The following is a 27,232-nucleotide window of genomic DNA, read 5'->3' as shown; positions in this document are numbered from 1 at the left end:
TTATGATGCCACCGTAAATTAACAGTAGGTTTTGGGGAATTTTACAATTTATTTTCTTCTTCCTTTGTAGATTTGCCAGATATTCTTTCTCTGTGTATAATTTTACAGTGGAAAAGAAACTACACCCATATACGTATAAACGGAATCACAATGTAAAAACATCATTGCAGTATGTATAAAATCCTTATAAAAAACAATTCCTCAAAGTTTTATTTCTTCTCTCAAAACACACAAAACCAAGTAAGACAAACTATAATGGGAAAAGCCAACATGGCATCTAGTCTTGCTATTACCTGAGTGGAGTTGGATAGTTGGTTTTTCCACGGCTCCTCTGCGCTGCTGGTCAGGTTTGTGCGGTTATGAGGTAGAGTGAGTGCGTTTCGCTGCAGGTAAGGCACGTTTCCATTACTTCCACTTCCTGTTATGTGATTATTGCCTATCAAAATAGTGTCTGTACTCCCCAGCGTTCTTGATGTGCTACAGGGAACATGGCCTGTAGAAAAGGGTCCATTGGCCAAAGGCTGCCCAGGGCAGGCAGGGCGGACTCCAGGTTGAGAGACGCTAGGCACTCTGGTCAGAGCAAGCTGTGGCTGCTGGCCAGAGACAGAGTTTGTAGGCAGTGATGAGTCAGCTGTTGGCCCATTTGGAATTCCAGTAGATCGTACCTGTGCAACTCCTGTTTGTCTCATCTATTGAAAACAAATGAAAAGTAAATGCTGCATGTGTGATCCACAGGGAAGAAGAATCAGAGGAAGATGTATAGTCAGGGAATCTCTGATTTTGGCCTAACATTTAATTTTTCTAGGTTGAAAAATACACACATGAAAAACAAGAAACTGTGTCCGTTCATTTTTAGATAAGCTTCCAAGGAAAAGCAAAAATCTGTTTCAGCTTAAGGAAACATCCCTTTAATAATGACAAAGAAAGCAGCTGAAAATAATGGAGAAGAAATCAGGAAGTTATAGGTCTTTTTCCCATCACAAAACAGGGGATTTCAAAATTTCATTCTGTTATACTTATGCCAGATCCGCCAAACTAAAACAATCACCAAAAAAACCTCGCCTTGGTTTAGAATAGCCTGTTAAGTGTTAAAAATAACTAAACCCTTGGAACACATGAGAAATAGCATGTAAATAAATAATAAAATACCAAGTGTTGTATTCAAAATTAAATTTATAGATTTTTTCTAAAAATCTCTATCCATTACTAGTATTTTAAGAAGCACGGATTACTAAATTCCACCAAATACAGGTAGAAAGCAGAAGTGGGCATGAACATATTCTATAATGATGTGACAGTCAATATAAAAATATTCAAACTGCTAACAAATTTTAGGGAAAAAAAATGCTATACACACTTGGTGTTGCTGCATTAAGACAAACTGACTTTCCAGCTGTTCCAGCATCAGTTTCTGAGCTGGATTTAAATTATTTCTATTTGCACGGAGCTGTTCCAAGTGCTAGAAGAAGAAAAAAGAAGAATATAGTCAAATATATATCTAAGAAACAAGCTATCTACCCTAAGCAACCTTTCCCTGAAATAACTAGATAAACTCAGAGCCTTTGGTCAAAAATACTAATTCTTGACCAAAAATCAGCCCCAAGATGAAATCCTTTAAGAATTCTGAAAAAAGAAAGAGCTAAACATTCATCTGAAGAAGTTTACTGTAATGTGATCTTTGAGATAAATGGGAATGAAATTTTCCTCATTAAAAATTTTCACATAGAAAGCCACAGAGCTTAAAAAGGCACTAAGACAAGTAAGCTCAAAGTAGCACTGTTTAGACTAGGAAAAGTTTGAAACAATCTGAATGTCCAAAATTAAGGATCTGGTTAAATAAAGGCATGGCATCTATATAAAGAAATATGGTAAGAGCTATAAAAGAAAAAGGAAGCTCTTCATAAACTGACATGGAAAGGTCTATAAGATAAATTGTTAACAACACAAATAACATCCTACCATTTGTGTAAAAAAGAGGAAAATAATTGAAAGAAATAGGGTGCAGATTTGCTTATACATGTACAACACATCTGTGGAAAGATACATAAGAAACTAATACCACTGACTGTCTGTTAGGAAGAATACGGAGTGGGTAGGGTCAGGAGTTGAAAGGAGACTTTACACTAAAAAAACACTACATACCTAAAATTCACACTTTTTGTATTTTGAACCATGTGAATGTATTCTCTCTTTTAGAAAGTGAAAACAAAAATGAATTATCTCTTGCTCTGATAAATGTGGGCTCATTTTACTTATGTGCATATTAATTGAGTTTACTGCCATTCAACTTCAAGAATACTTAAAGAAGTTTAAAGTTTACTACCTCTACTTCTTTTTAATAGGAAAAAAAAAAAAAAAACAGCCTGTCAAAAGCTTATCTTACATACCTGTAATTTCTGTGGTGTCAAACACCATGAATGAGCTTGTTGCTGTAGTGGAGGATGTGACACAGCATGGCCACTACTCCAATTATCAGAAGTATTCTGAGGAAAATTGATTAAAAAAATTAAAGAATATTTGGCTAAGTTCATAGAGATAATAATGACTAATGGAGGCCAAATGACTATGAATTGGAATATTTATATATAAAAAGGATGTTATAACATTGTTTTAAAAATAATTTAACATGCATAATAAACTTGGAAAATTATAAATTAAAAAAATTACTGATTTTTTTAATAAGCCACCCAAAAAGGCCCACCCCTAAGCTACCTCCCAAATAGCTAACCTAAATACCACACTGTCCACTAGATTCAACATTCCATTTATTTCAATGTCAGGAGAAAGTGATAATGAAAAGTGTCTTGAGTTCTTAACGGCAGGGAGATGAATAAAATGAGTTGATGAATGCAAATTTACCTCTACCTTCTATATTTAATATGATGCTAAGAGTCTGGGATGGAAAAATTCAAACCTTTTACTTTTTGATGTCCACAGATTTAAAATAAAGGACAGGAGATGTTCAAACTGCACAATTTCAGGGCAGTTGGAGCTTGGTTTTTGATTGGGATGTTCTATTTCTCTAAAATATATACCTTTGTTGGACTAGATGTTCTTTTCCTCTTGGCAGGACTGGACAGGTCATCTACTTGGCTAGAAGGAATCATGTGTAGTGGCAAGGATTGCTGTGAAATTGGTGTTTGACTGAGGCCTAATACAGGTTCAGTATTTGGATGATGAGGTTTACATGCCTAAGAATCACAGAAGGAAGACAAAAATAGGGTTCTATATATTCTTAATTCATTCCTTCAAATTATAAAACTTTACAAAGCTGCATACTTTTCAAAGCTATGTGGACATCACTGATTGCAATTATTGAAAATCAAAATCAAATGAATCATCAATGGAGGAATGTGTACCTTCCTTTGAAAATCTTGCTTTTAAAATTAAATAAACCACTCCAGCATTTTATTTTAAAGAAATCTTTTAAAATTATGTAAATCCACAAAGGTTCTAAGTTGGTACCCCAAAATTTCTTCCCATATCAGAGGGAGTTTTATTTTGATCTAGAATCCCTTAGCAATCACATCGAAAGGCTTTTCATTAATAAAAGCCTCCTGTGCTTATTAAATAAGCTTGACCACTACAGATTGAAAAGAACCCTTAAAGCTGGGCACCTGCAGAACATAACCCAACTTCTCACCTGCTGTGCTGTGTTCATGGCACCCTGCCTGGAGGTAAGCTCTGCGGGGATTGGTAGGCTCCATGCCTCCTCAATACTAGGAAGTAATTTAGTTTTATTCTGTAGACTACCTTGTGGAAGGTTACACAACTGAGCCTAGGAAAAATTATGTAAAAAGCAAATTTAACACAAGCCTATTTGAGTAAGAGCAAGTCCACTAAATCTTCCTAAATGCTATTACTAATTGCTTTTAAAAGAAAATAGTCTAAATATGGGATTTTAGAAATACTAAGTATTAAAAGGGTAACCGGAATATAAACCTTTGTGAGAATCATAACAAAGCTGAGCTCTGTTTTCAGAGTTCTCATAGCTGTCTTCTCATGAAACTTCAAGCAAGAGTGAAAGACAGTGTTTGTGTTCTTTTCTCTAAAATGCTATGACAACTTAAAAATGTAGACAGTACATAGAAAAATATGTAAATTAATATGTATCAACAGAGTAAATGTGCAAAAGAGCATCTTATAAAATACTGCATATCTTACTTAAAATGAAAAGTAAAAGAATATTACAAGCTATGGTATGTTTACAAAATATGGAAACAAATTATAGACATCAAAAAAAACACAACTAGACAAACTTTCCAGCCACCCTCCTCCTGCCTGAATGTCATGGGGAAATGTGTCTTTAAAACACTTCTGTTTTAAAACTTTACCTGTAAATACTTAATCCGCGCTGCAAGAGCAGAGGTATTACTACAATTTTTGCTTCTAGTTGCATTTAAGTAGCATTTAATGGCATCCTGAGGCTGGTTGCAGGATTCATAGAGAGTGCCAAGGTCCATCCAGGCTGCAGCATGGCCATGGTCTAATTGTACAGCACAAATATAGGCCTGTAAAGCATCCATAGGCTGATTTTGCTGCTGATAGAGCACACTGGAAAGAGAAATTCAGAAAAAATAAGTCAGCTAAGAAGAACTGCTTAATTTTATAGCATGTTATAAACAAGGTACATTGTATGTGATGCAATCATCACTGGATATCAGTTATAATACCATTATTACTATATAAAGTCTTACCCTATCGAACACCATGTATCTGCACTTGCTTCTGATTTATCAATAGACTGCCTGTAGGATATAAAGGCATCCTGAACTTTCCCAATACTTGAATAGCACCTGAGAAGGGCAGGGGGATAAAAAAAATTCCATTAGTACTGAAATTAACTTTATTTGCTGAAAGAAAAGGTTACATATCATAGCGCACACACACACACAAAAAACACACACACACAAAATTAATAAGCTAATACATCTGTGTGTGTGCACATGCACATAGTAATTACAATCTACATTATAATTTTGTTGTTAGTTGCCTTCCAGTTGGCTCTGACCCATGGCGACCCTATGTATAACAGAATGAAATGCTGCCCAGTCCTGCGCCATCTCCGTGATCTTTAATATGCCTGAGCCCATTGTTGAGGCTACTGTGTCAATCCACGTCAATCAGTTTTCCGAGTTTTTGCTGACCCTTTACTTTACCAACCATGATGTCCTTCTCTAGCAATTCATCTTTCATTATAACTATTACATTATAATTTGCCCTTCATTAAACTATTATTACAGTCTGTCTTATAGGTGCTAAAGCACGCTGCACTAATGAACCCTATTAAAATAGAGTCTGTATCACTTCAATATTATATTGCGTTGAACATACACGCCATTCTAGCATTTAATGGCCACATCTTTCTCCCAAGGAGCTGCTGCTGGCTTCAAACTGCCAACCTTCAGTTAGCGCTGGATCACTTTAAAAGACTTGCTAAAACAGGTGTCAATTCTCCTTTCCGAAATAATAGCACTGAAATAATAATTCTTTAATCCATAAAATACACAAGCCTAAGACCTAGTCAAATATCAAATTAACTACCAAAAATAATATAAAATAGGATAAATGCAATATTTCATGACAAGTAAAGGTAGCAAGGTAGGATTGAAGTTTTAAGGATTTGCCATTTTCTTAATTCAGTTGTACCTGACAGATACAAGAAATAGCAGCTGAAATTATAAATTCAGAAATTAACTTCTTAGTGCTTGGCACTAAGGGAAAAAGCAAAAACAAACACAGTCCATGTTTTCAAGAAGCTTACAATTTAGTTGAGGATTGACGACATTATTATAAATGCTATAATAAAGTATCAAATGGTTAGCACAAACAATAAGTGGTTTAAGTTTAGGGTAGAAAGAGACTGTTGAATACGGTAGGATTTAGGAAAGGTAAAAAAGGGAAGAGTAAAAGGAAAGGAACTGATTATACAGAGATGTATATGATTTAGATTAGTGATTCCCACTTGCCAGGCAGTATACGGAGATTTTCCCAAACAAAATAAGAAAACAACAACACATAATGGTGGTGGAATGATTTGGAAAAGGATAGCAAGAATGGTTGCACAACTTGAAGAACGTAATCAATGTCACTGAATTGTACATGTAGAAACTGTTGAGATGGTACATGTTTTGTTATGTATATTTTTACAATAAAATAAAATTAAAAAAACACATACATTAAGTTTTTCAATTAAATTAATATTTGTATTGCAATTCACTTATTTTGGAATACTGTTGACTGGATAGCAAGCAGCAAAAATTTTTTTAATGTCTTCATTTGTCCAAACACCATATTTTGATCTTCATAATTATTCTTTGAAATTTTACTGGTTTGTGTAATCCAAAAATCTGGGAACCACTGATTAAGGCAGAGAAGATGAGAGAACGCATTTCAAACAGCTTTCAACAGTACGAGCAGAAACTAGTGTATACACAACAATATGGAATAAAAGACAGAATTTTAAATTCAGCCCAAGACTAACCTGAAGTTTGTTGTTTTAACAAAGAGGAGTGGAATGATGAAAGCACTTTATAGGAACACCAGTCTGCTACCAATGTGTAGAGGAGACTAAAAGGAAGATAAGTTACGTACAGGTAATAAAAGAGGCCTGCTCCACTCACTGGTCTGGAACAGGCTAGAATTGGGGTGAAAGTAATAGAAATGACAAAGAAAAAAAAAGAGGGGAGAAAGAATAAACCAGAAGAACGATAATGACTTGGTGATTAATTGATTTAGATATTAAGAGGCTCCTTTAATTTTTAAACTTGATTAAATAGAAAAAAATGGTGATGTCACGGACAAAAATAAAAGAAGGAGCTAGTTTGTGGAAGAACATGACGAATGTGGCTTGAAATATAATGATTTTGATGAGGTGGGGACATTAGGTAGTTCCTGGGTGGTGCAAATGGTTAAGATACTCAGCTGCTAACCGAAAAGTTGGAGGTCCAAGTCCACCCAGACATGTCTTGAATGAAATCCTGGTGATGTACTTCCAAAACATCAGCTATTGAAAACTCTATGGAGCACAGTTCTACTCTGACACACATAGGGTCACCATGAGTCAGAGTTGACTCCAAGGCAACTGAAAAAAATGTTAGGTAAAGAGGATGAGGGGTGGTCCTGGAGTTTACGAAACCTTGAAGTTCAGAATTCTAGACCTAGAATTTATCCATAACGTCATGGGATATAGGAGATCTACAAGGGAGATGTAGAAATAAGTCCATGGAATCACTACTCTTGTGCATTGAGTAATATAAAAAATATCAGTAATTGAGATAGAAAAGGCAGTTTTAGAGGGCGCATGCAACCTGTTTTATGAAGGGAGGATTCAGGAGAAGACGTCGGCAACAATGCCAAAGAGTGACATCCACCAGAGTGATAGAAAGTGCTAACAGATGGTAAAAAAACATGCTTTGTTGTTGTTAAACCAAAGTCAGATCTCAAATTTATAAAGAAATTCACCTAACTACTGGGAGAAATAAGCAGTACTTCCCAAAACCAATGTTTGCACATTCCATTCCTATGAAGTAAAAGTAGGAAGCCAATGTACCCAAATACAGATGTCCCAGTCCAACCACTAACTACTTTTTCTCCAATTAAACTTACATAGCTTCCTCTGAGACAGCCTTGTGTAATCACAGAAGGACTAGGTGAGCCGGTGATCTAGTCCCTGCTCTGATACTGATTATGTACCTATTTGACTTTAGACACAATACTTTACTCCTCTGGACCCATTTTCTACATCTTTAAGATGAAAGCACTTACAGGGTGAACGACATGACCTCTCTGATCTCTCTCAGCTCTAACATTCTATGATTCTGGGATAACACAATCGATGACTGGTGGCGGTAGAACAATAGTACCACATTACAATTTCACTTTAATATACACATGCCAAATGATTAGCAACTTCAACACAGACCTGAGTGCAGAGATAGGTAATAAAAAGCCTTAGAAATCTTAGGATCATCAAATCCCAGTTTCTTACTGACATTTAAGATCTTCACTCAGAGCTTTAATAACTTCTAAAACATAATTTATAAAATTGATTTTTCTCACAATAAAACATATTAGAAGCAGCACATTAGAAGGCAGTGAAAGAGAGTAAGAAAAGTAAAAATCAAAGGAAAAAGTCTAAAACAGAGACATAATTATTATAGATGAAAATAATGAATGTCTAAAATGATAATCCTGAACCAAAGAACAAGTTAAACTGTGATTAGTGTTCTTTATTTGAGAAGTCAGGAAAGAATGTTGTATATTTGGAAACATTTATCCGAAAAGGTTAAAATAAAATGCATCTCAATGGTTTAAAAAGTAAAATCAGTTAACTAGAAAAAAATCGATGTAAAGTACTGCTGCTCTCACTCAAGCAGAAAATTACAGCATTACTCAAAACAGTAATTTTATATGCTTCATTATATATCAATTTTAAATACCTAGAATAAAAAAAAAAAGTTACACTAAAGACATTCGCACTACTGTATCATATACTAAAATAAAATTTCATGTATAAGCTTAAAAACTAGAGGTAATGAATAGGCACCCTTCCTTCTCAGTACTTAGGCCTTCTTTATAGTCACTGCATAAAGACTCACACTGTGCAACACTAACAGTGATAGTGCTAAGTCCCAATGCAAACATTTTTGGTTTGTTCATTTATTCCATTATTGAATAGCTACTTTTCTAGGCAAGAAGATACAACAATGATGAGATCTAGTTCCTGCTCCTGAAAATCTTTAGTGAAAGAGAAAGACAAAGTTTGGACTCTCAAGTTCTATTAATGAACAACCCAACTAGACTATTTTACAAGCCTGGGAAGGGATTAGAAACCCTGCTGGTGTAGTGGTTAAGTGCTACGGCTGCTAACCAAACGGCCGGCAGTTCAAATCCACCAGGCGCTCCTTGGAAACTCTATGGGCAGTTCTACTCTGTCCTATAGGGTCGCTATGAGTCAGACCTGACTCGACGGCAATGGGTTTGGTTTTTGGGTTTTATTAATCAAATATGTCCATTCTAAGGTTATCTAAGGTATATATCATTAATCAAAATTATCAATAGGATAATTGCTACCATTAGCTACTGGTAGTCATCAGACAGAATGAGAAATTAATTCTCTGCTCTGTTAAACAGACACATAGAGAAAATACTAGAAACAAGAAGGAAAGGAATTTAAATAATTAATCAACAAAAGCAAAACATAAGTGTCTGATGAGAATCACCTTCCAAGGAAATACCAGGACTGGCCAGAATTAGGATCTGCTTCCAATGACTTTTGGAGATACTGAATAGCATAGCTTTCCTTGGTGGCTTTATCTCCTAGGAGATCCACAGTATGATGCATCCAACCTATAACAAAAGATTAAAAATATTTACCTATTTAATTATTTTTTATATTTAAGAATACCAATAAAACAAAATTAAAATACTCTTTCAGTCAACTTATTCATTTAGTTTAGAGTACACACTCACAAAACTTAAAACTGCTGATTCAGGCCACAAGAAAGTCTGTTTCTCACAACAAGGTACAGTCAAAGCTATCAAGAGCTCTTATTCAAGAGAAACTAAAATGATTTTAAGTACTGACTTGACACACTTAGTAGATTAAAAATCATATATTCTTTTTTCTTTTCTAATTTTGGTATATGAAATAACTCTAAGTTATGAAACAACGAATCTAAATATGTTAAATCTTACTTACTATTCCATGTAAAAATTAATGTGCATTGTAAGAATTTCCAAGACAGTCTATCAATCCAATGTTTATTTTCAAAGAATAAATATGAGGCTGTATAATCAATGATAATTCAGATTAAAAGAAACATACACACACACATGCACACATTCCTCATGTACTGGCATTGGCCATATATTCACACCCTGTATAATACGAAAACTATAAAGCATATGACAATAAAAACAAAACAAAAAAAAGACTCAAGGTAATAAGAAAAATAGATTCAAATGGTACAAACAAGAATGGTACAGAGTGGCACCACAAATGTTCACTTAATAAATAAATTTAGAGCTAGGCAGTTATATAATCAATCAAAAGATTAGATCACAACTACTATATTCCAAACCTTAAAGCCATACTGAAATAATTTGGGTTTAATTTGCCAGTGAATCGTATTTCAGCTGTGGATCAATTCAAGTGTATACAATTAGCTCTGTTCCTCGTGTGTAGTCCACAGTATATACAACAAATAAAAACTCTTAGTTTCTGACATTTAGCATAGTTTGCTGTGCTCCAAAACTAGCTGTAGTGTTACAATGTTTTATGGGAGTATATGTCAACCACATGTTTATTCATCTTTCCTGTTCCTCCCTTATCTCTCCTAGTAAGAACAGGACCTAGAGTAACTGGTTCTAAAAGCAGCTGCTTTAAGCAGCACTGACAAGCAAGTAGGAAGACTTAAAGTGCAGGCATAAATTAGACACAATTAGGGGAAGTATTTTTTTCTTTTGAAAACCATTAAAAGTTTACTTGTATACACTAAAACATGGTAAGCCACTGCCAAATAGGACAGGTGATTGAGACACAGCTAAAACCAAAATTATTTCCAACCATTCCTTAAACTTAAAAGATGTATGCATTTTTGCTATTTATACATTCTTCAGTGAAGCCAAAATACATAAAAACGTAACAATCAGAAATAGTGTGGAGAAGAAAAAGGCTGACATCCAAATATGAGCTGAATGGCTAAGCTATCTATTTCAAAGGCACCACTTTGTTCTTTTTACTTAAGAATTAACACAATCTCCCTTTTTTCAGCTGTACTAATAAACTTGTGGAAACCCTGGTGGCGTAGGGGTACAGCTGCTAACCAAAGGGTCAGCAGTTCGAATCCTCCAGGCGCTCCTTGGAAACTCTATGGGGGCAGTTCTACTCTGTCCTATAGGGTCGCTATGAGTCAGGGTCGACTCGATGGCACTGGGTAATAAACTTGTTTCAATTTAAAGATACAAATTCACATTCCTATATATATATAGGCTCATTTAAAACAAATACTCACATAATTTTTTAAAGTATGGATAACTCAAGTAAAATTCTAACAAAAGAGTAAACTAAAAACAAAGGCTTTATAAGACAATGTGTGCTTATTTTTATTAATAATCATGCCATTATTATCATGAAGGTAAATGATAAAATTTAAGTTTAAATTATATTAGACAAAAATAATTACATTATGAAAACATTCCTATTACTACAATGTTAAATAAAATTAAAAATAAATTATTTGCCCACACAAAAACAAAGCTAAAAAAAAAAACCCCAAATACAAACAAAAAATATGACTCATTAACTAAGCAACAAAATGTTGGGGAACTCCTTCACTGTCTTCTTGGTGATAGTGACAAAATTATCTCCAAATGGCTAGATTTTCCTTATCTATAACATGAGAATACAATTGCATGTTTACAGAAACTATGATGTTAGATGTTCTATAATTTTAGGTAAAACGTTGCTAATAGTTATTATCAGTAAAGTTATGAAAGCAAGCTCAGTAATCAGTAAGCGACTTTAGGGAAATCAATTAAATTCACAGAACCCAGACCCCAGTGCCATCGAGTCAATTCCAACTCCATAGAGTACTCAGCATATACATGGCACAAAGGAAGTATTCAATCCCTCTTACCCATGGATCAAGTACTAGGGAATATTTTTGAGAATTTAAAAGGACTAGTTCCAATAAGGTTTCCCTGAATGAAGCAAATGGTTAACGTGCTCAACAGCTAATCAAAAGGTTGAAGGTTCAAGAGAAGCCTCAGAAGATAGGCTTGGCAATCTACTTCCCCAAAACCAGCCTAAAAACCCTATGGAACACAGGTCTAGTCTGACACGTATGTGGTTGCCATAAGGTGGAATCAATTCGACGGCAACTGGTTAGTTAGTTGCACTAAGGAATTGTATTGAGATGGCCTGTGAGATGGATCATGCTTGGCAAAGGGTGGAAATATGCCGGGTTCAGATTAATTCTATCAACTCTGGGCAATGGAAGGAAAAGGAGTAGAATATATGAGCCACATATTTGCCACTTCTGAAACACACAAAGAGAAGCACTTATAATGCACTAAATGCATTTATTACATACCTAACTGTTGTAAGACAGTTGCTTTTACTTGTGCAGAAAGATTTTCTGTTTGCAAAAGTTTTTCATATGCTTCCTTTGCAGAATGATACTTCCTCTGAAGAGCAAAAGGAAAAAAGAGATTTAGAGAAAAATACAATGAATATAATCTTAACTATAAACACACTTAATTCTAACATTGCATTGATGATACTAATTTGAATTAATTTTTCAAATAGTGAAGACAACTAGAAACTAAAAGGAAATAATTTCAAAGAACTAGCTCACATACTAAATTTACACAATACTGATGTTTTAGCATATTAAAAAAAAAAAAACCTGAAAGCAAAAAGTGCTAATTCCATTACTGAATGCTTCTTTAACACTAAACAACTTTAGGTAATAGCCCAAGTACCTACCACCAGTAAAAACTAACATTCAATATAAAAAGGTATCATTAAAATATAACCTTTTAAGAATTTTCCAAATCCCAGTAATTAAACAGAAAGCCACCTCAACCTATTTAGTAACATAGATAATCCCAACTTTATTTAATAACATTAATGAAGCTAGAGAATTATTGTACCTCCAATTGTATAATCTGCCTAGAAACACTTCCCAAATTCCCAAGCTACTTAATAAACATTTAGAGCACATGCCAAAAATGCCAAACAAAATTTAAGAAAGTAAAGAAGCAGTTAAAATATAAATTTAAAAGATACAGGTTCCAGTATATAAAATATCCTGTGGAAATATTTATAATACATACGATTTTAAAGACATCAAACCTCCCCTTGTTACAGTCTAACAATGTTCATAATATTTAAGGTTCTACAGGCAAATCTCTAAGTGAAACCATTTAGCCACAGTTCTCCCCCGAAAGTACTAATATGATGGAAACTCGCTATTGCTACAGTCATAAAGCTTAACAATGCCTCCAAAACAAAAAAGGAAAAAAGCCAACAAAGGAAAACCTCATAAATATTAACTTTAAAACACACTTGGCAGAACAAATGGATTGAAGTAGATTCTATTGATATTATTACTAGTACATGGCTGCCTAAGCAAACTTAAATCTTTTTCAGAGTACGTAGAAAGACAAAATTAGCTATGTGAACCTCAAGCAAATCACTTAAACTATAATTCAACATCAATAAAATAGAGGTAATGCCCAATCTTTCTACCTACAAAGTCGTTCTAAGGGTCAAATGAGATAAGAGCTGTGGAAAAAATAAGGTGCCATATGAATATAGTATATCATCCTAGGGAAGATTTTAGAGAAATGTCCATTGAGATTATCAGTAATTATTAAATAAACTTTTTGATTTATCAGCTAAATTAGTTTGCCAAAGCATTAATCTGGTCTGAAAAAGTTAATGTAGTTACTTAAGCTATTGAAGGATAAGGACCAAGTTTTTAAATTCAATTCCTTCAACTGGTAAGTATTTCCCGAACAAGAACTGTTAGAACCATAGTGTAGTGAAGAATACAGACAGACAAACATGTAAAACATACTGTGCTGTGTACAATGATATTTCCCAGAGGAAGAAAGAGCACATATTAAGTTTAAGGTACTAGCTGGCTGGGCAAAATATGCAGAGGCAAAATATGCAGAGACAAGCAGACACTAATTTGGGAAGACCTTCTAAACCATGTTATAGACTATATCCCAAGACAATGGAGAACCAACGAATGATTTCAAGTGACATGATCAGGTTTGTATTTTAGGAAGACTACCTTGTGGAATGACCACAGCAAATGTTAAAACATACCTCCAAATGCTAGTAATAAAAACAGTGACATGCTTTAGAAACTGGCTGCATCATATTGAGAAACATGAAGTTGCATACATACCTCATACCATATACAAAAAAAGTGACAATACTACTAAAGATCTAAATATGAAAATTATAAAGCTAAAAGAAGAAAATATAAGAGAATATTTCCTTGAAATGGGAAAGAATTTATTCAACATGGCCAAAACAGCACAAATCACAATAAAGAGTAAAGATATGACTGAATAAACATAGGCAGAAAAATAGGCAATGGATATAAAAACCAACACATAAAAAGTGAAAAGATGTGAAGTATACATCTCTAGAAATCAGAAAAATGCCAGTTTAAATGAGATACCACCTTGTATTCATCAGACTGGCAAACATAAGAAAGTTGGATATTTCGAGTACTGTGGGGATGGGAAAAAGGTAAACATTTTATGTCCTGCTGGAAGAGGATTTACTTTACAAAATTAGGTATGCAAATATGTTACAATCCTTAGCAATCTCAATCTTGGGAGATATATGCCAGAGAAAATCTCCCCACAGGCACTGTTTGTAATATCAGGGAGTTGGAGGCAACCTAGACATATGTCACTAGGGTGAATGGATACATAAAACATCATGGACGCTTACAGTAGAACATTAAGTGGCAATGAGAAATAATGTTTTTTATATAAAAAGCAATGTGACTATCTTAAAAAGTGCTAAACAGAAGTTTAAATTCTGGATAAAATACATAAATCAATTATGTGAAGGCACAGAAGACCAAAATCAGGCTAAAGCCAGAGGAAAAGTTAATACTAAGAAGAAGAGAACAGCACTGGATGAGTACAGGCCCCTTCCCCCTTTTTTAAAATTTCCCCTTAAGGTGGGCCCCAGTTGGTGCTGGTCTGGCTAGAAATTTGCAATCTTAATGCCTTAAAGAATCAGAGGACAGACTTTGAAGTTATCACAAGAGATGAAAGTAAAGGGAGAACTCCCAGGAAGGAGAGATAAAGAGAGAACCTCAAATTCTACATATAAACTCTGCCCAAGTATCTGGTTTACTGCTGAACTACACATGACGAACAGATGCCAAGCGGCCTAAAAGAACTGAAGAGAGATTTTATCAGCTGCTGCCCACTGCAGAGATGTCAAATTCTGGAGTGTGAGTTGAGCCAAGTTAACTGTCTAATAAAATAAAAATTGATCAACCCTGAGAAAAGCACAACAAAATAAAAAGTCTCTACAATGTAACATTCGTGATACCTAGGATAAAATTATCAGACTTACAAAGAACCAGGAAAATTTGACTCCTGTTCAAAATAAAAGGTAATTAATGAAAACGAACGCTTAAAAGACTCTGATGTTGAAATTTGCAGACAATTTCAAAGCAGCTATTTTAACAATGTTCAAAGGACATAAAGGAAATCAGAATCATAATGAATGAAAAGGCAGGAAATCATAGAACAGAAACAAAAACTGAAAGAAACAAAACTAAGTTCTAGAACTGGAAAAAAAAATACTATGTCTGAAATTAAAGAAAATTTACTGGATGTACTGAACAGCAGATTGGAAATAAAAGAAAAAGCATCATTGAATTTGAAAGTAGGTCAATAGAAAAGTAGCCCAAAAAGACAAATGCTATTATAAAAAAAAAAAAAAAAAAGTCATCTGAGATGTGTGAGACAATAACAGATGGTTTAACATATATACATGTAATTGGAGTCCAAGAACGAGAAGAGAGAAAGAACTGGGCAGAAGAAATGCTTGACAAAACAATGAGTGAGAACTTTCCAAAACTAATGAAAGACATCAACACCAGATTCAAAAGACTCAAAAAAAACACAAGTAGTATAAATATAAAGGAAAAACCAATCCTTGCACATCATAGTCAAACTATAAAAAACAAAATATAAGGAGGAGAATGCTAAAAGCACCCAGAGGAAAACACAATACATACAAAAAATATACAACAAAGGGTACAAAGGACACAACGGACAAAGCTAACTTTATCTAACCATACCAATAAAAAAAAAAAAAAAAAAAATAATCACATTAAATATAAATGGACTAGATACTTCAAACAACTAGATTGCCAGAACATATTTATAAGGGTCAAAAATATAATATTTATAAGAGATGCATTTTAAATATAAAAACAAAAGTTGGTTGAAAATAAAAGGATAGAAAAAGATACCACACAAACAGTAAGCATCAGAAAGGTGAAGTGACTAGATTAATATCAAATTAAAGCAGTCTTTAAAACAAAGAGTATTATCAGATATAAAGAATATTTCATAATGTCAAAAGTACTAACATATCAGGATGTCATAACACTAACAGAGCTTCAAAGTACATGAAGAGCACATTGATGGAAAAATATTATTAATTAATCTATAGAATTTATTCTAATTTCATGCACCATCCCACTAACGTCCTTTGTCTGGTCTGGGATCCAATTCATGTTCAGTTAGCATGTCTCCATTGTACTGGCCAGTTATAGTGAAGAATGAATCTCTATTTAGATCTGATGTTTTCTCAGAATTAGATTGAGGTGATGTATTTTTGACAAAAAATGTAACAAAACTTATGTTTTGCACTTCTCAGTGCAACACTGTATCAGGAAATGTATGATGCCAATATGTCCATTACTGGTGATGTTCAGTGCAACACTGTATCAGGAAATGTATGATGCCAATATGTCCATTACTGGTGATGTTGAGTTGGATCACTTGGTTAAGGTGGTACCTGCCACAATTCTTCACTATAAAACTACTATTTTTTCCTTGTAATTACTAAGTACTTTGTGGGGAGATATTACGAGGCTATGTAAATGCACTATTTCTTATCATACTTTCACCCATTAATTTTAATATGCATCTATGGTTCTTGCCTGCAACAATGCTGTGGTTTTTGCCAAGTGGTGATTTTCTACATCTATCGTTCCTTATACAGTATCTGAAATTCTTCAGTAAGAAAGAAGTGCCCCCTCTACTGCCATTTATTTATTTATATCAGTATGGACTGATATATTTTACTCTGTAGGTTATGTTCTATTACTATTATTATTTGTTACTAAACTTGTGTCATTAGGAATATCTCTCTCACACACACACAAACATACACAAACCCTTCAAGTTGGCTCCTGTGTCCTTTGGATATGCTACCATCATTTTTAGAGCACTTCCTTACTTTCTGGCACCACAAGATGTTCCAGGGTTCATTTTGTACTTTCTCTGCCCTGGCTCTGGAATCACACACTTCTTTCTAAGGATCCCTCATTCCTTTTATTGAAGAATGGTGTTTAGAAACCAAGATCTGCGTGCTAGGTGTGTTCATTGCTACTGGGGTGGGCCATTGCTTCTAGGCTCTCACAGAAAAAAGGCAATATATTTATGTGTGCACACACACATACACACACTAAAAAACCAAAAAACTAAACCTGTTGTCATTGAGTCTGTTCCAACTCAGCGACCCTAAAGGACAGAGCAGAACTGCCCCATAGGTTTTCCAAGGAGCAGCTGGTGGATTCGAACTGCCAAGCTTTTAGTCAGAAGCCAAGCTCTCAATCACTGAGTCACCAGGACTCTAAGTGAATACTAGGAATATTTCAATCCATATCAAACTATTTATCTAGATCCATAAATAATGATAAATTTCATACTGATACCTCCAATTTCAATTCAATACCAAAAGGTTAAGTCTAGCCTTTTGCTTTCTTATATAACGTCTTATTCCCTACGATGAGAAACCTGGCTCCCATTATCCACAATAGATTTACTTGTTTATTTATTCCTAATGTTCACATGTAGTTAAAGAATTCCTAATCCATATCCCTATGAAAAACTAACCAAAGTTATTTGTTTACAGTTCTTTTTGTCTCTAGTTCTACACCACAGAGTGAAAATATTGTTTTCCCAAGTTACTTAGGTTTAGTTTTTTTTTTTTATCCTTACCCCCTTTCGGAAACCCTGACGGTGTAGTGGTTAAGTGCTACAGCTGCTAACCAAAAGGTCATCAGTTCGAATCCGCCAGGCGCTCCTCGGAAACTCTATGGGGCAGTTCTACTCTGTCCTATACTCTGTCCTATAGGGTCGCTATGAGTCAGAATCGACTTGATGGCAGTGGGTTTACCCCCTTCTGAGTAGGTGTTATTCATTTGTAATACAGTTAGGTTCTCTGGTTACTCTTTTTATTCCGTTTTGGGTTGGCCTACATCCTGGTTGACCTTATTCAATTGTGTGATATATGCAACACTCCCAGGTTCTAAGAGTCAGAACTATACAAAAAATATATACTCAGAGACGTTTCGTTCCCTCCCCATCCCTACTGCTCTGTTCACACCCATCCTCTGTAAGTACATAACCAATCTCATTTCTTTCTGGTTTATCCTTCCTGTATTTCTTTTGCACAAATGGCAAATGTTTATTTTGTTTTTCATGTGTGTATTTTCTAGTATTCCCTTCTTTCTTTCCTTCAGAAAGGGTAGACTATTATACTCTTTTGTACTTCGTTTTTGTCCACTTAACAGCATATCCTGAAAATCACTGTGAGTCGGTTCATAAAGATCTTCCCCATTCTTTTCTACAGGCATGAATGTACCACAGTATATACAGTCATTCTCCTATATATGGGCATTTGGGTTATTTCCAATATTTTGCCATTATAAACAATGCTCCAATGGATATCCCTGTGCATATATATTTTCATATTTTTGGAAGTACATTTTCAGGGTTGATTCCTAGATGTGAAAATGCTGGATCAAAAGTTAAGTGCATACATAGTTTTGTTAGGTTATTGCCACATTCTCCTCTAGACGGGCGTACTGGTTTGCATTCCCACAATGCATGAGACTGCCGGTTTCCCCACAGTCACTTTTAATTTTCACAAGTCCGACAGGTGAGAAATTATATTTCAGTGTTATTTTTCTAACTCTGAGTGGGTTTGAACACTTTTTCATATGGTTAAGGGCCATTTATATATCTTTCTTTTGAACCCTTTTTCCAATTTTTCTGGTGTGTTTTATAGTTCTTTTGTCCCTCAAAATTTTAAGTTTGTTATACTTTAGAATTTATGGTGTTTCTGTGATGCAAAAATTTTTTATGTTATTCCAATTGATCAGTGTTTCTATTTATTGCCTTTGAATTTTAAGCCATTGTTAAAAAGTATTTCCCTACATTGAGGGTTTTTTTTTTTTTTTTTTTTTTTGGGCAATTATTTACTGTTTTATTCTAGTTGGTCTTTACAAAGAATCAACTTTTTTTATCATTAAGGATTTAAAAACAAAAAGTATTCATTTCATTAATATCAGCACACTAAAAGAAAAAACACCTCGGGATTGTACCAATAGATACCAAAATATAGGTAACAATTTAGAAGGCATTTAAGTAAGAAATTAATAAAGTAGAAAAGAGAGAAAAACAGCAGACTTGTCAAAATCTTGGTATTCTCAAAAAATTAAGAAAATAAACCACTAAGCTACCCTGATCAAGAGGAAGGGAGAAAGCACAGATATACAAATATAAAAATGGAAACACAAGAAATTAAAAGCCTCCTTTTTGTCTTTAAAACGTTATAATCCCAATCTCACAATATTATATTTGCTAATATCTCTGTATTATAACACACATACAACATCAGCCCCACTCAACTGTATCACTGGCTCCTTTTCTCCACTCAGGCCTCAGCCCAAAGAGCTCCTATGCAGAGAGGACTTTCTTAACCACTCTAGCTAAAAAGATAGTCTGTCACTTTTCAGCTTTAACATTTAATTATGGAAAATTTCAAAGACAGAAAACTACAGAACTCTTATACACGCATCACACTGTTTCAATAATTATCAAGTCATGGCCAATCTTATTTCAACCACCCCTTCCTCAACCATTTTGAAGCAAATTCCAGACACCTTATCATTTAACCTGCAACTGTTTCTCAAGTATGTATCTCAAAAACACAGAGCTTCTAAAAACATAATCGCATTACCATTATCACACGTAAAAAATGTGACAATAATCACTTGATATTAAACCTCCAGTCAGTGCTGAAATATCACAATTGTCTCCTACGTGGATTTTTATAGCTGGTTTGACTCAGGCTCCAAATAAGGTCCAAAAATAAAATTTGCTTGTTATGACTTGTCTCTTTGAATCTATAGGATTCTCTCTACCACCACCCACTTTTTTCCTCTATTAAAATTTACTTATTGAATAAATGAGTTGTTTGTCCTATAGAGTACCCTCAAATCCAGATTTTATCGTATCCATATGTGGTTATGTTGCATACTGCTCTGGTCCCCTCTAATTGATACTTAGAAAAAGAGGTTTGATCTGATTCAGGTTGATTTTTTGGCAAGAATACTTCATAAGTGGTGTTGTGTCTTTCCATTAGGAATTAATAATGTCTGATTGCCTCTCTTCTGTGATGTAAGCAGTCACTGATGATCATTACCTAGATCCATTATTTTATCAGGGCTTGCAAAATGATATTAAATACTTTCTTTGTATATTAGTGGAAACATTTCTTCCTATATTGAGACACTTCCTTTGAACTATTTGGTTACCTAGTGGTAGCCACTAACTACAAATAACTATTTAAATTTTTAAATCCTCATGCATAAATAAGGTTTCTGTTGCTAAAAATTAGTTGAAATATAAAAAGTAACTTTCTATAGGTAGGTAAGCAGGCCCTTCTGCTTTTCTTAATTTTTGAGCTGAAAATGAAAATTCTTGTTGTAAGCATTGGAGTAGATTTGCAATCCTGTCATATCCTTACAGGTGACTTTCCTGTCACCTAATAATTATATACTCTGCTTGTGAGAGTTTTGTTCATTTTGTTTTATTTAAATAGGTATTAAAATTTCTCAAATGAAAGAATTAATGGGAAGAGGGCTCCTGCCCCCACATTATGTTCACATAATTAAATAATACAACCAACAGACAACTCCTCATCTGAAACAATGAAAGCCAGAAGACAATAAAACTTAAAAAAAAAAAGCAAAACCAGAATTATCAAATAGATATCCATATGCAGCAAAAACACTCATTACAAATAAAGGTTAGAAAACTTTCACTTCAGCTAGAGACAGACCAATGTTCTCAGTAAGAACTAGAAAAGCTGGGAAAAATTCAGGAATCATCCTTTTGAAGGTATCAGAGTGCTCCTGAGGCAATGAGAACAGAAGGAGCTAAGACTTCAGGGAGAACATAACTTTGGAGAAGAAGCTAATTTCTGTAGCTGCTTTCACCCTGGGACCTAAACTGATTTTTGGTGTGGGCAGGAAGCTAGAATTAACATCGACAAGTAAAGACTCAAACAAGATACACGTGTTATTCTCAAATGCATCCTCTCAACGCAGATAAAATCCCTAGATTAGTAGGGTATCCAAACCCGAGTGTGCATCAATTCTGATTCAGTGGATATAGGGAATGTGTGTGTGTGAGTGGGTGTGTGTATAGGAATTTAATGATGGTATTTTAAAGCTCGCCATAGTGGCTGATTTGTAAAGCTTTCCAGTTGATTTTGCTACATAACTGAGTTTGGGAATCACCAGCATAAATGATCTCATGCTATCTGACTACATCCCAGTATAAATAATGATACGTACTAGGATCTTGTATCTCTTGGGTATGAGCATACGTGGCGGCATCTACTTGCCCTATTATATACTTGGTCCAAAACATCAAAATAGACTTTAAAAATTTGTACACATATAAGTTTTTTTTTTTTTCCTGAAAAGCTGTTATTAAATTTATTTTGTGTCTTAGAAATCAAAATGCAATCCTTAACGTTCAACTACTTATTACCGGTTAAACTAGGATTACCTACTTTTTAGTCTCATACCAATTTCTACTTAATTTTCCAGTACCACTGCCTAAAGTGAATTTCTGTGAGCTATACCTTTTATCACACAACCAAGCAAAATCTGCCATACACAGAAACAAAATGTTCTAAAATTAAACTGAAAAGGTTTTTAAAATATAGAAGCCATGAAAATAGCTGTAATGGCATCAAAAGGTGACTCTAATATGCCTTTCATACGGTGGCATGTAGAAGAGATATTTTAATCTTAGAAAAAGAAGCTATTTAAAAATAATGCAGATGGCTCAAGTTTAGAGGCAAATCATATTAAATGGCTTTGTACAAAGCAAATACTCTGTTTGGGGAGCTAAATTAAAGCAGAGAGACAAATATCCAGATTTTAAAACATTACATGTAATGAATATGACTCTCAAATCCTTTGATTTCTCTTGTAGTAATAACTGTTTTACTAAGCAAAACCTTGACCATATTTAATGAGCGTAAAACAGTGCATGTAAGAGGTAATGTCCAGAACTCCATTAAATTATATGAACATATTTGATTTCACTTAAAGGATGGTATGAATGATAATTTGTTTTTATTTTAAATAGGGTAAAACACTTACCTGGGTTTCATATAAGTGGGCAATGTGAAACTGAACTGCAAAGGATGATGGAAAATAAAAATCAATCACAATGTAACAGTTTGGGGTAAATTAAGAATAATATAAAATGTACTGCACATAAGCACAGTCTATACTATACATATTTAAGTCACAGAAAAATACAACTTTTGTTTTTAATAAAACAGAATATACAAATCAACTTACTAAAGAGCATGATTTTGTTAGGTCATTATGAAATAAAATTCCTATCAATTATTAAAATTAACATTAAAATCTATAGCAAATAAGTATACTCCTGACAAAATTCAAAGTGACAACACTAAGCAAATAGAGAAAACCTTTAAAATGCATATATTTCAACACACTGTATTTAAAAGGAATGCCATGTTAAAAAATATAATAAAACAAAAATATCTCAAAATTTTTATGCCATTATTTCATACAAACAACATTTATAAAGAAGCTATAGTCCAGGTAATAACACACAGAGGAGCTGACTTGCTACATTTCTCTTTTAGCCTTCAAAACTGGATGACTTTGCTTTTTTTTTTTTTTTAACAAAAGGTCAAGCCACTTTGAAGTCAAGAATATTAAAAAGTACCAAGATCAACAAGTATATCTTGAAAATCAAATAAAAACAGAATATTTCAGCTTTTATTTCCAACTCTTCCTAATACTGTACCAGAGTATGAATGATTCAACAAAAGCAACAATGAATCAGCAATCAAACTAGATTCTAGGTATTTAAATATTATGATTTTCACTCCTCAATGACAAATCTCTTAATATTCTATCTAACTGGGTTTCATAGTTGGATTTCAAGGTGTATGAGACTTTCAAAATAATATGCAAAATGTTTCTGTAGTTTTTTAGGAGATGGTCCATAGCGATTCTCATTGGGGTGTGCACCATGAACTAATTCACTGATGCCCCTAAATGTAAGATTCATTTGGGAGGCTTGTTAAGAACAGACTCCAGAATTCAGATCTTAGAGATTATGAGTCAGTGAGCCTGGGGCAAGGCCTGGAAAGTTATTTTATTCAGTTCTGCTAAGAATTCTGATGCCAGTTACCTAGACCAGCACTGGAACGGTTGAACTAAATACCACAAATTCCTTGACACAAAAGCAAATGGAACAAACAAAATACCTAATGAACTTTAAAATCCAACAACTTTTTTGGATCAAAAGTACTATATCTCTCCATAATAGTTAAATATCAAAAGTTGACAAATCAGGTTGAGGTAGGATAAAAGTAATAATCTTTAAGAGATGAAAATCAAAGCACACAAAAATAATAAGAATCCTACATATATAAATATGTCCTTTATATCTACATTGGTTGAAGGCTTTTCTTCTTTCCCACTCCTCCACTTTACACTGCTGGAGGAAGACTGGGTTGAGAGAGTAGGAAAAAGATGGAAAATCTATGCCCATTTCCCTCAACGTAATAAAGGTAATAAAGAAAAAAACATCAGCAGCTATCTGACATTCTACTACCAGCCCAAACTTCCTCCAGGCTTAGGTCTAGGCCCTATAGCAAGGATCTCAGTAGTCCATAAGTTACTAAATCCAGCACAATCTTTTGTAATGTGAAAACTACTATACTTTCAATTCTTAAGAATCTTCAAATAAAAATAATCTTAAAAGTAAGAAAAAGCTCAACTTGGCAAGTCTCAATTAGAGGTAAAAATTTTAACAAGTATTGCCATTAAAGGTCCTGAAATTAAACCTTATTCAGAAACTGACACATTATTTTTGGATTTAATATTAGAAGAAACAATTTTATCCCAAGAGGCAATCTTTTAATGAAAAATCTCACACCACCATGATGAGTCTTTTCTTCAAAACAAGAACTGGAATTAATCCTTCTTAAATAGCTGAAGAAGCAGTAAATTCATTTTTTAATTATATATTTGAATTGTGCCATATAATAGAAATAACTCATAGACTTTCAAAAAAAAATTCTTACTTTATATTCTGTAATTGACACTTCTGATCTTTGTAGTAAGTATACCAAAGCAACAGGGGAGGATTTCAAAGAATAGTTAAGGTCTGTAGCGTATACAAATCAGTGATGACATTAAAAAAAAAAAAAAAAATCCAAGGAGAAACAAATTTTACAAAGACAATAAAGAGCCTAGAATTTTGAACAATAAAATCTGGATCAAAGTAGGTATTCTATATTTGTTAGTGCTCTGTGAGACAACAGCCATTATCATGGCTATCAAGTAATCATGTAGATAGTCTATAATCAATGACTCAAATCAACTGAGCCATAGTAGCCTAAAGTCTAAAGAGTCTAAATAAATAAAGCACATGTCCTCTCATTAAAAATGACCAATCTTTTAGCAATGAAAGTCCTGTGTCCTGGGAAATTCCTCAGTCCTGGGCAATACAGGACGTTGGTCACCCTATCTCCTATTTCCCTTTTCAATAACTGTGAGAAAGAAAGGCACAGTATATTTCAAAATGTATGCATGATAGTTCAAATTGTCTTCTTCAAATTCGCCATGAAAGTTTTCTGCTTTGTGGCACTCTTTCTACATACATAGGTGTTTTCCTCTCAACAATCATGATCCACAACTGAGATCTAACCTCGATAAAGTAAGGATTTACCAAAATATTTTCCTTGACACTTATAAAACATGCCCTAGAAGTAATCATTCAAACTGACAAATAGTTACCAAATTAAAGTTAAGGTATTAGATGGTACTGAATTAAATGAAAATCAGCTGTTTCCTTATTCCCATAAATTAATCTTAATTAAGGATCTATATTCTAAATGGTTTATATAACATGGATATACATAATTATGAAATGAAGGAAGTGTAAATACTTTATAAACTAGTAAATCAATGAGTTAAATTAAATTCCTTTCAAATCTAACCTCATCTTAGAAACTGTAAAATATTGCTGCATTTGTTACCCCCCCCACCATTTACTCTGCAAACACACTGAACAGTACTAAATTCTAGCAATTTCATTTCAGATAGATAGGTAGATAGAAAGAAACGCTGGTGTCGTAATGCTTAAGAGCTACGTCTGCTAAAAAAAAGGTCAGCAGTTCGAATCTACCAGGCGCTCCTTGGAAACTCTATGGGGCAGCGCTACTCTGTCCTATAGGGTCACTATGAGTCTGAATCGAGTCAACTGCAGCAGGGTTTATATATATATATATATACATACACACCACCCACTGCCATCGAGTCATATATATATATATACACACACACACACACACACACACAGTGTGTAAAATATGCATATATACATACATACATATAATGTTTTCTCCAAAAATTGCCTTTACCAGAAGTATGAGCTCATTGGTCTGGTCTAGATGATGATTTAATCCATGTTGTCTTAATCCATATTACTTACTCATCAATTTATATCCAAAATTCTACAGCTTTTTGTCTGATTTAGTCATTTTCTTAGGCAGGTATTATTTCTAAACACTGAGACTACTCTTTACTTAGCACCTTTCAGTACTGTTAAAAAAAAAAAAGTGATTTATATCAAAATGCTGACTTTCTAAAACCCAGAATTCTTTAAATTACCCAACATTTTCATTAAGAAGTGCTCGAATTACCATATATTCTAAATAAAACTTTTTATTTTTCAAGTAAGAAAGTGGTACCACCACCTATTTATTGATAAACACATTATAATCAACCCATCTGCTTTTGGAAAGAAAATAACTGTTTGAAGAAAGCCACTGCATCAAAACACGCTTCACAAAGACATTCTTTTTAAATCAACTGAAAACTGCGATTTCGAACTTTGCTTACCCAAAAACCAAACCCGTTGCCGTCCAGTTGATTGTGACTCATAGCAACCCTATAGGACAGGGTAGAACTGCCCTATATGGTTTCCAAGGAGCAGCTGGTGGATTTGAACTGCTGACCTTTTTGGTTAGCAGCCAAGCTCTTAACCACTGTGCCACCAGGGCTCCCAACTTTGCTTATGATGTGTAAAACTATAATAAGAAGCCAGAATATGTCTTCGTAATTACAAACCATTTTAATATCACACAGCAGGAATCTGAACTACCATATAATCTTTGTATATTCACTTTTCCTAAAAGAATGGTAAACACTGTTTTTAAGCCCCTCAAATCATCTACAATATTATTAATCCACAACTGTCAAGTCTGTTCATTAGTGCGGATAATTTTAATTAAACAATCCACTTTACTGGCATATCTATTTTAGACACAGGCCAGTATCACATGTTCCATTTGTACAAGCATCCATGGCAACCAATACAAAGTTCGATACAACAATTCTATAAGAAACAATTCTACAGGATTTATCACTAACAACATCATCATCATCGTTTGTCATGAAGCGATCTGAATATATGTAGAAAACAATGGTACTTAGTAATACTTACTTTCAGCATTGGACAAAGTGCAGAGATTACAGTCAACCAAAGCTAACTGAAAATGCTGCAAGAGGAGAGTGAGAAAATTAAAGCACTAAATTTAGAGTCACATCAATGCATCTTAAAATTTTTTCAGGTAGTTAATATCTAATATATAATAATGAAACTATGCTACGCAAATAAAATGTAGTGGCCAACCAAGCAGAATTACTTTCTTTCAACACTTATTGATGACAACTGACATGCTGTTCGGTTATTTTCTTGAGACAGTTGAGAATTGGGAGCTTGGGGAAGAATTAACTTTACCAAGTAATCCTATGTATGTTTTTATTTATATAAACAAACTTGAAAATTCTGGATCTTTAGTAAAAAAAAAAAAATTAAGTTACAGAATAACTTTAAATAAAACACATTTGAATTCATCATTTATAAAATTGTAAAGTTCAATGGTATTAATGTGAAAAAACCACTGCTTATCACAAAATGAGGCACGGATTTTAGACACCAAAAAATTACTCTAAGAATTGTCACAAACGGTAAAAATCTATCTGCTTTTATTAGTTCTTTAATAATCACTGTCTTTAAAAAC

General features: G+C 33.8%; 1 protein-coding gene across 28 annotated transcripts in view; it reads right to left on the bottom strand.

The window, feature by feature from the left end:
* Positions 1 to 27,232, bottom strand: part of KDM6A (lysine demethylase 6A) — a 288,116-nt gene that overhangs the window by 76,025 nt on the left and 184,859 nt on the right. For 7 of the 28 annotated variants that reach the window (XM_064278181.1, XM_064278175.1, XM_023557926.2 and 4 more), the window contains 11 exons: positions 26,653 to 26,707; positions 22,257 to 22,291; positions 12,099 to 12,192; positions 9,225 to 9,351; positions 4,698 to 4,796; positions 4,335 to 4,554; positions 3,644 to 3,778; positions 3,036 to 3,191; positions 2,388 to 2,483; positions 1,358 to 1,459; positions 294 to 689 (listed from right to left, as the gene is read on the bottom strand). In XM_064278181.1, coding sequence (XP_064134251.1) covers positions 294 to 689; positions 1,358 to 1,459; positions 2,388 to 2,483; positions 3,036 to 3,191; positions 3,644 to 3,778; positions 4,335 to 4,554; positions 4,698 to 4,796; positions 9,225 to 9,351; positions 12,099 to 12,192; positions 22,257 to 22,291; positions 26,653 to 26,707 — 1,515 coding nt within the window. The remainder of the gene's footprint in view (positions 1 to 293; positions 690 to 1,357; positions 1,460 to 2,387; positions 2,484 to 3,035; positions 3,192 to 3,643; positions 3,779 to 4,334; positions 4,555 to 4,697; positions 4,797 to 9,224; positions 9,352 to 12,098; positions 12,193 to 22,256; positions 22,292 to 26,652; positions 26,708 to 27,232) is intronic. The other 21 variants (XM_064278180.1, XM_023557929.2, XM_003417974.4 and 18 more) reach the window with 8 other exon arrangements.

This window comes from Loxodonta africana, chromosome X, assembly GCF_030014295.1.
Source record: "Loxodonta africana isolate mLoxAfr1 chromosome X, mLoxAfr1.hap2, whole genome shotgun sequence".
Classification (NCBI taxonomy): Eukaryota; Metazoa; Chordata; class Mammalia; order Proboscidea; family Elephantidae; genus Loxodonta; species Loxodonta africana.
The sequence above is the reverse complement of the archived record's forward strand: the minus strand, read 5'-3'. Positions and strand labels throughout refer to the sequence as shown.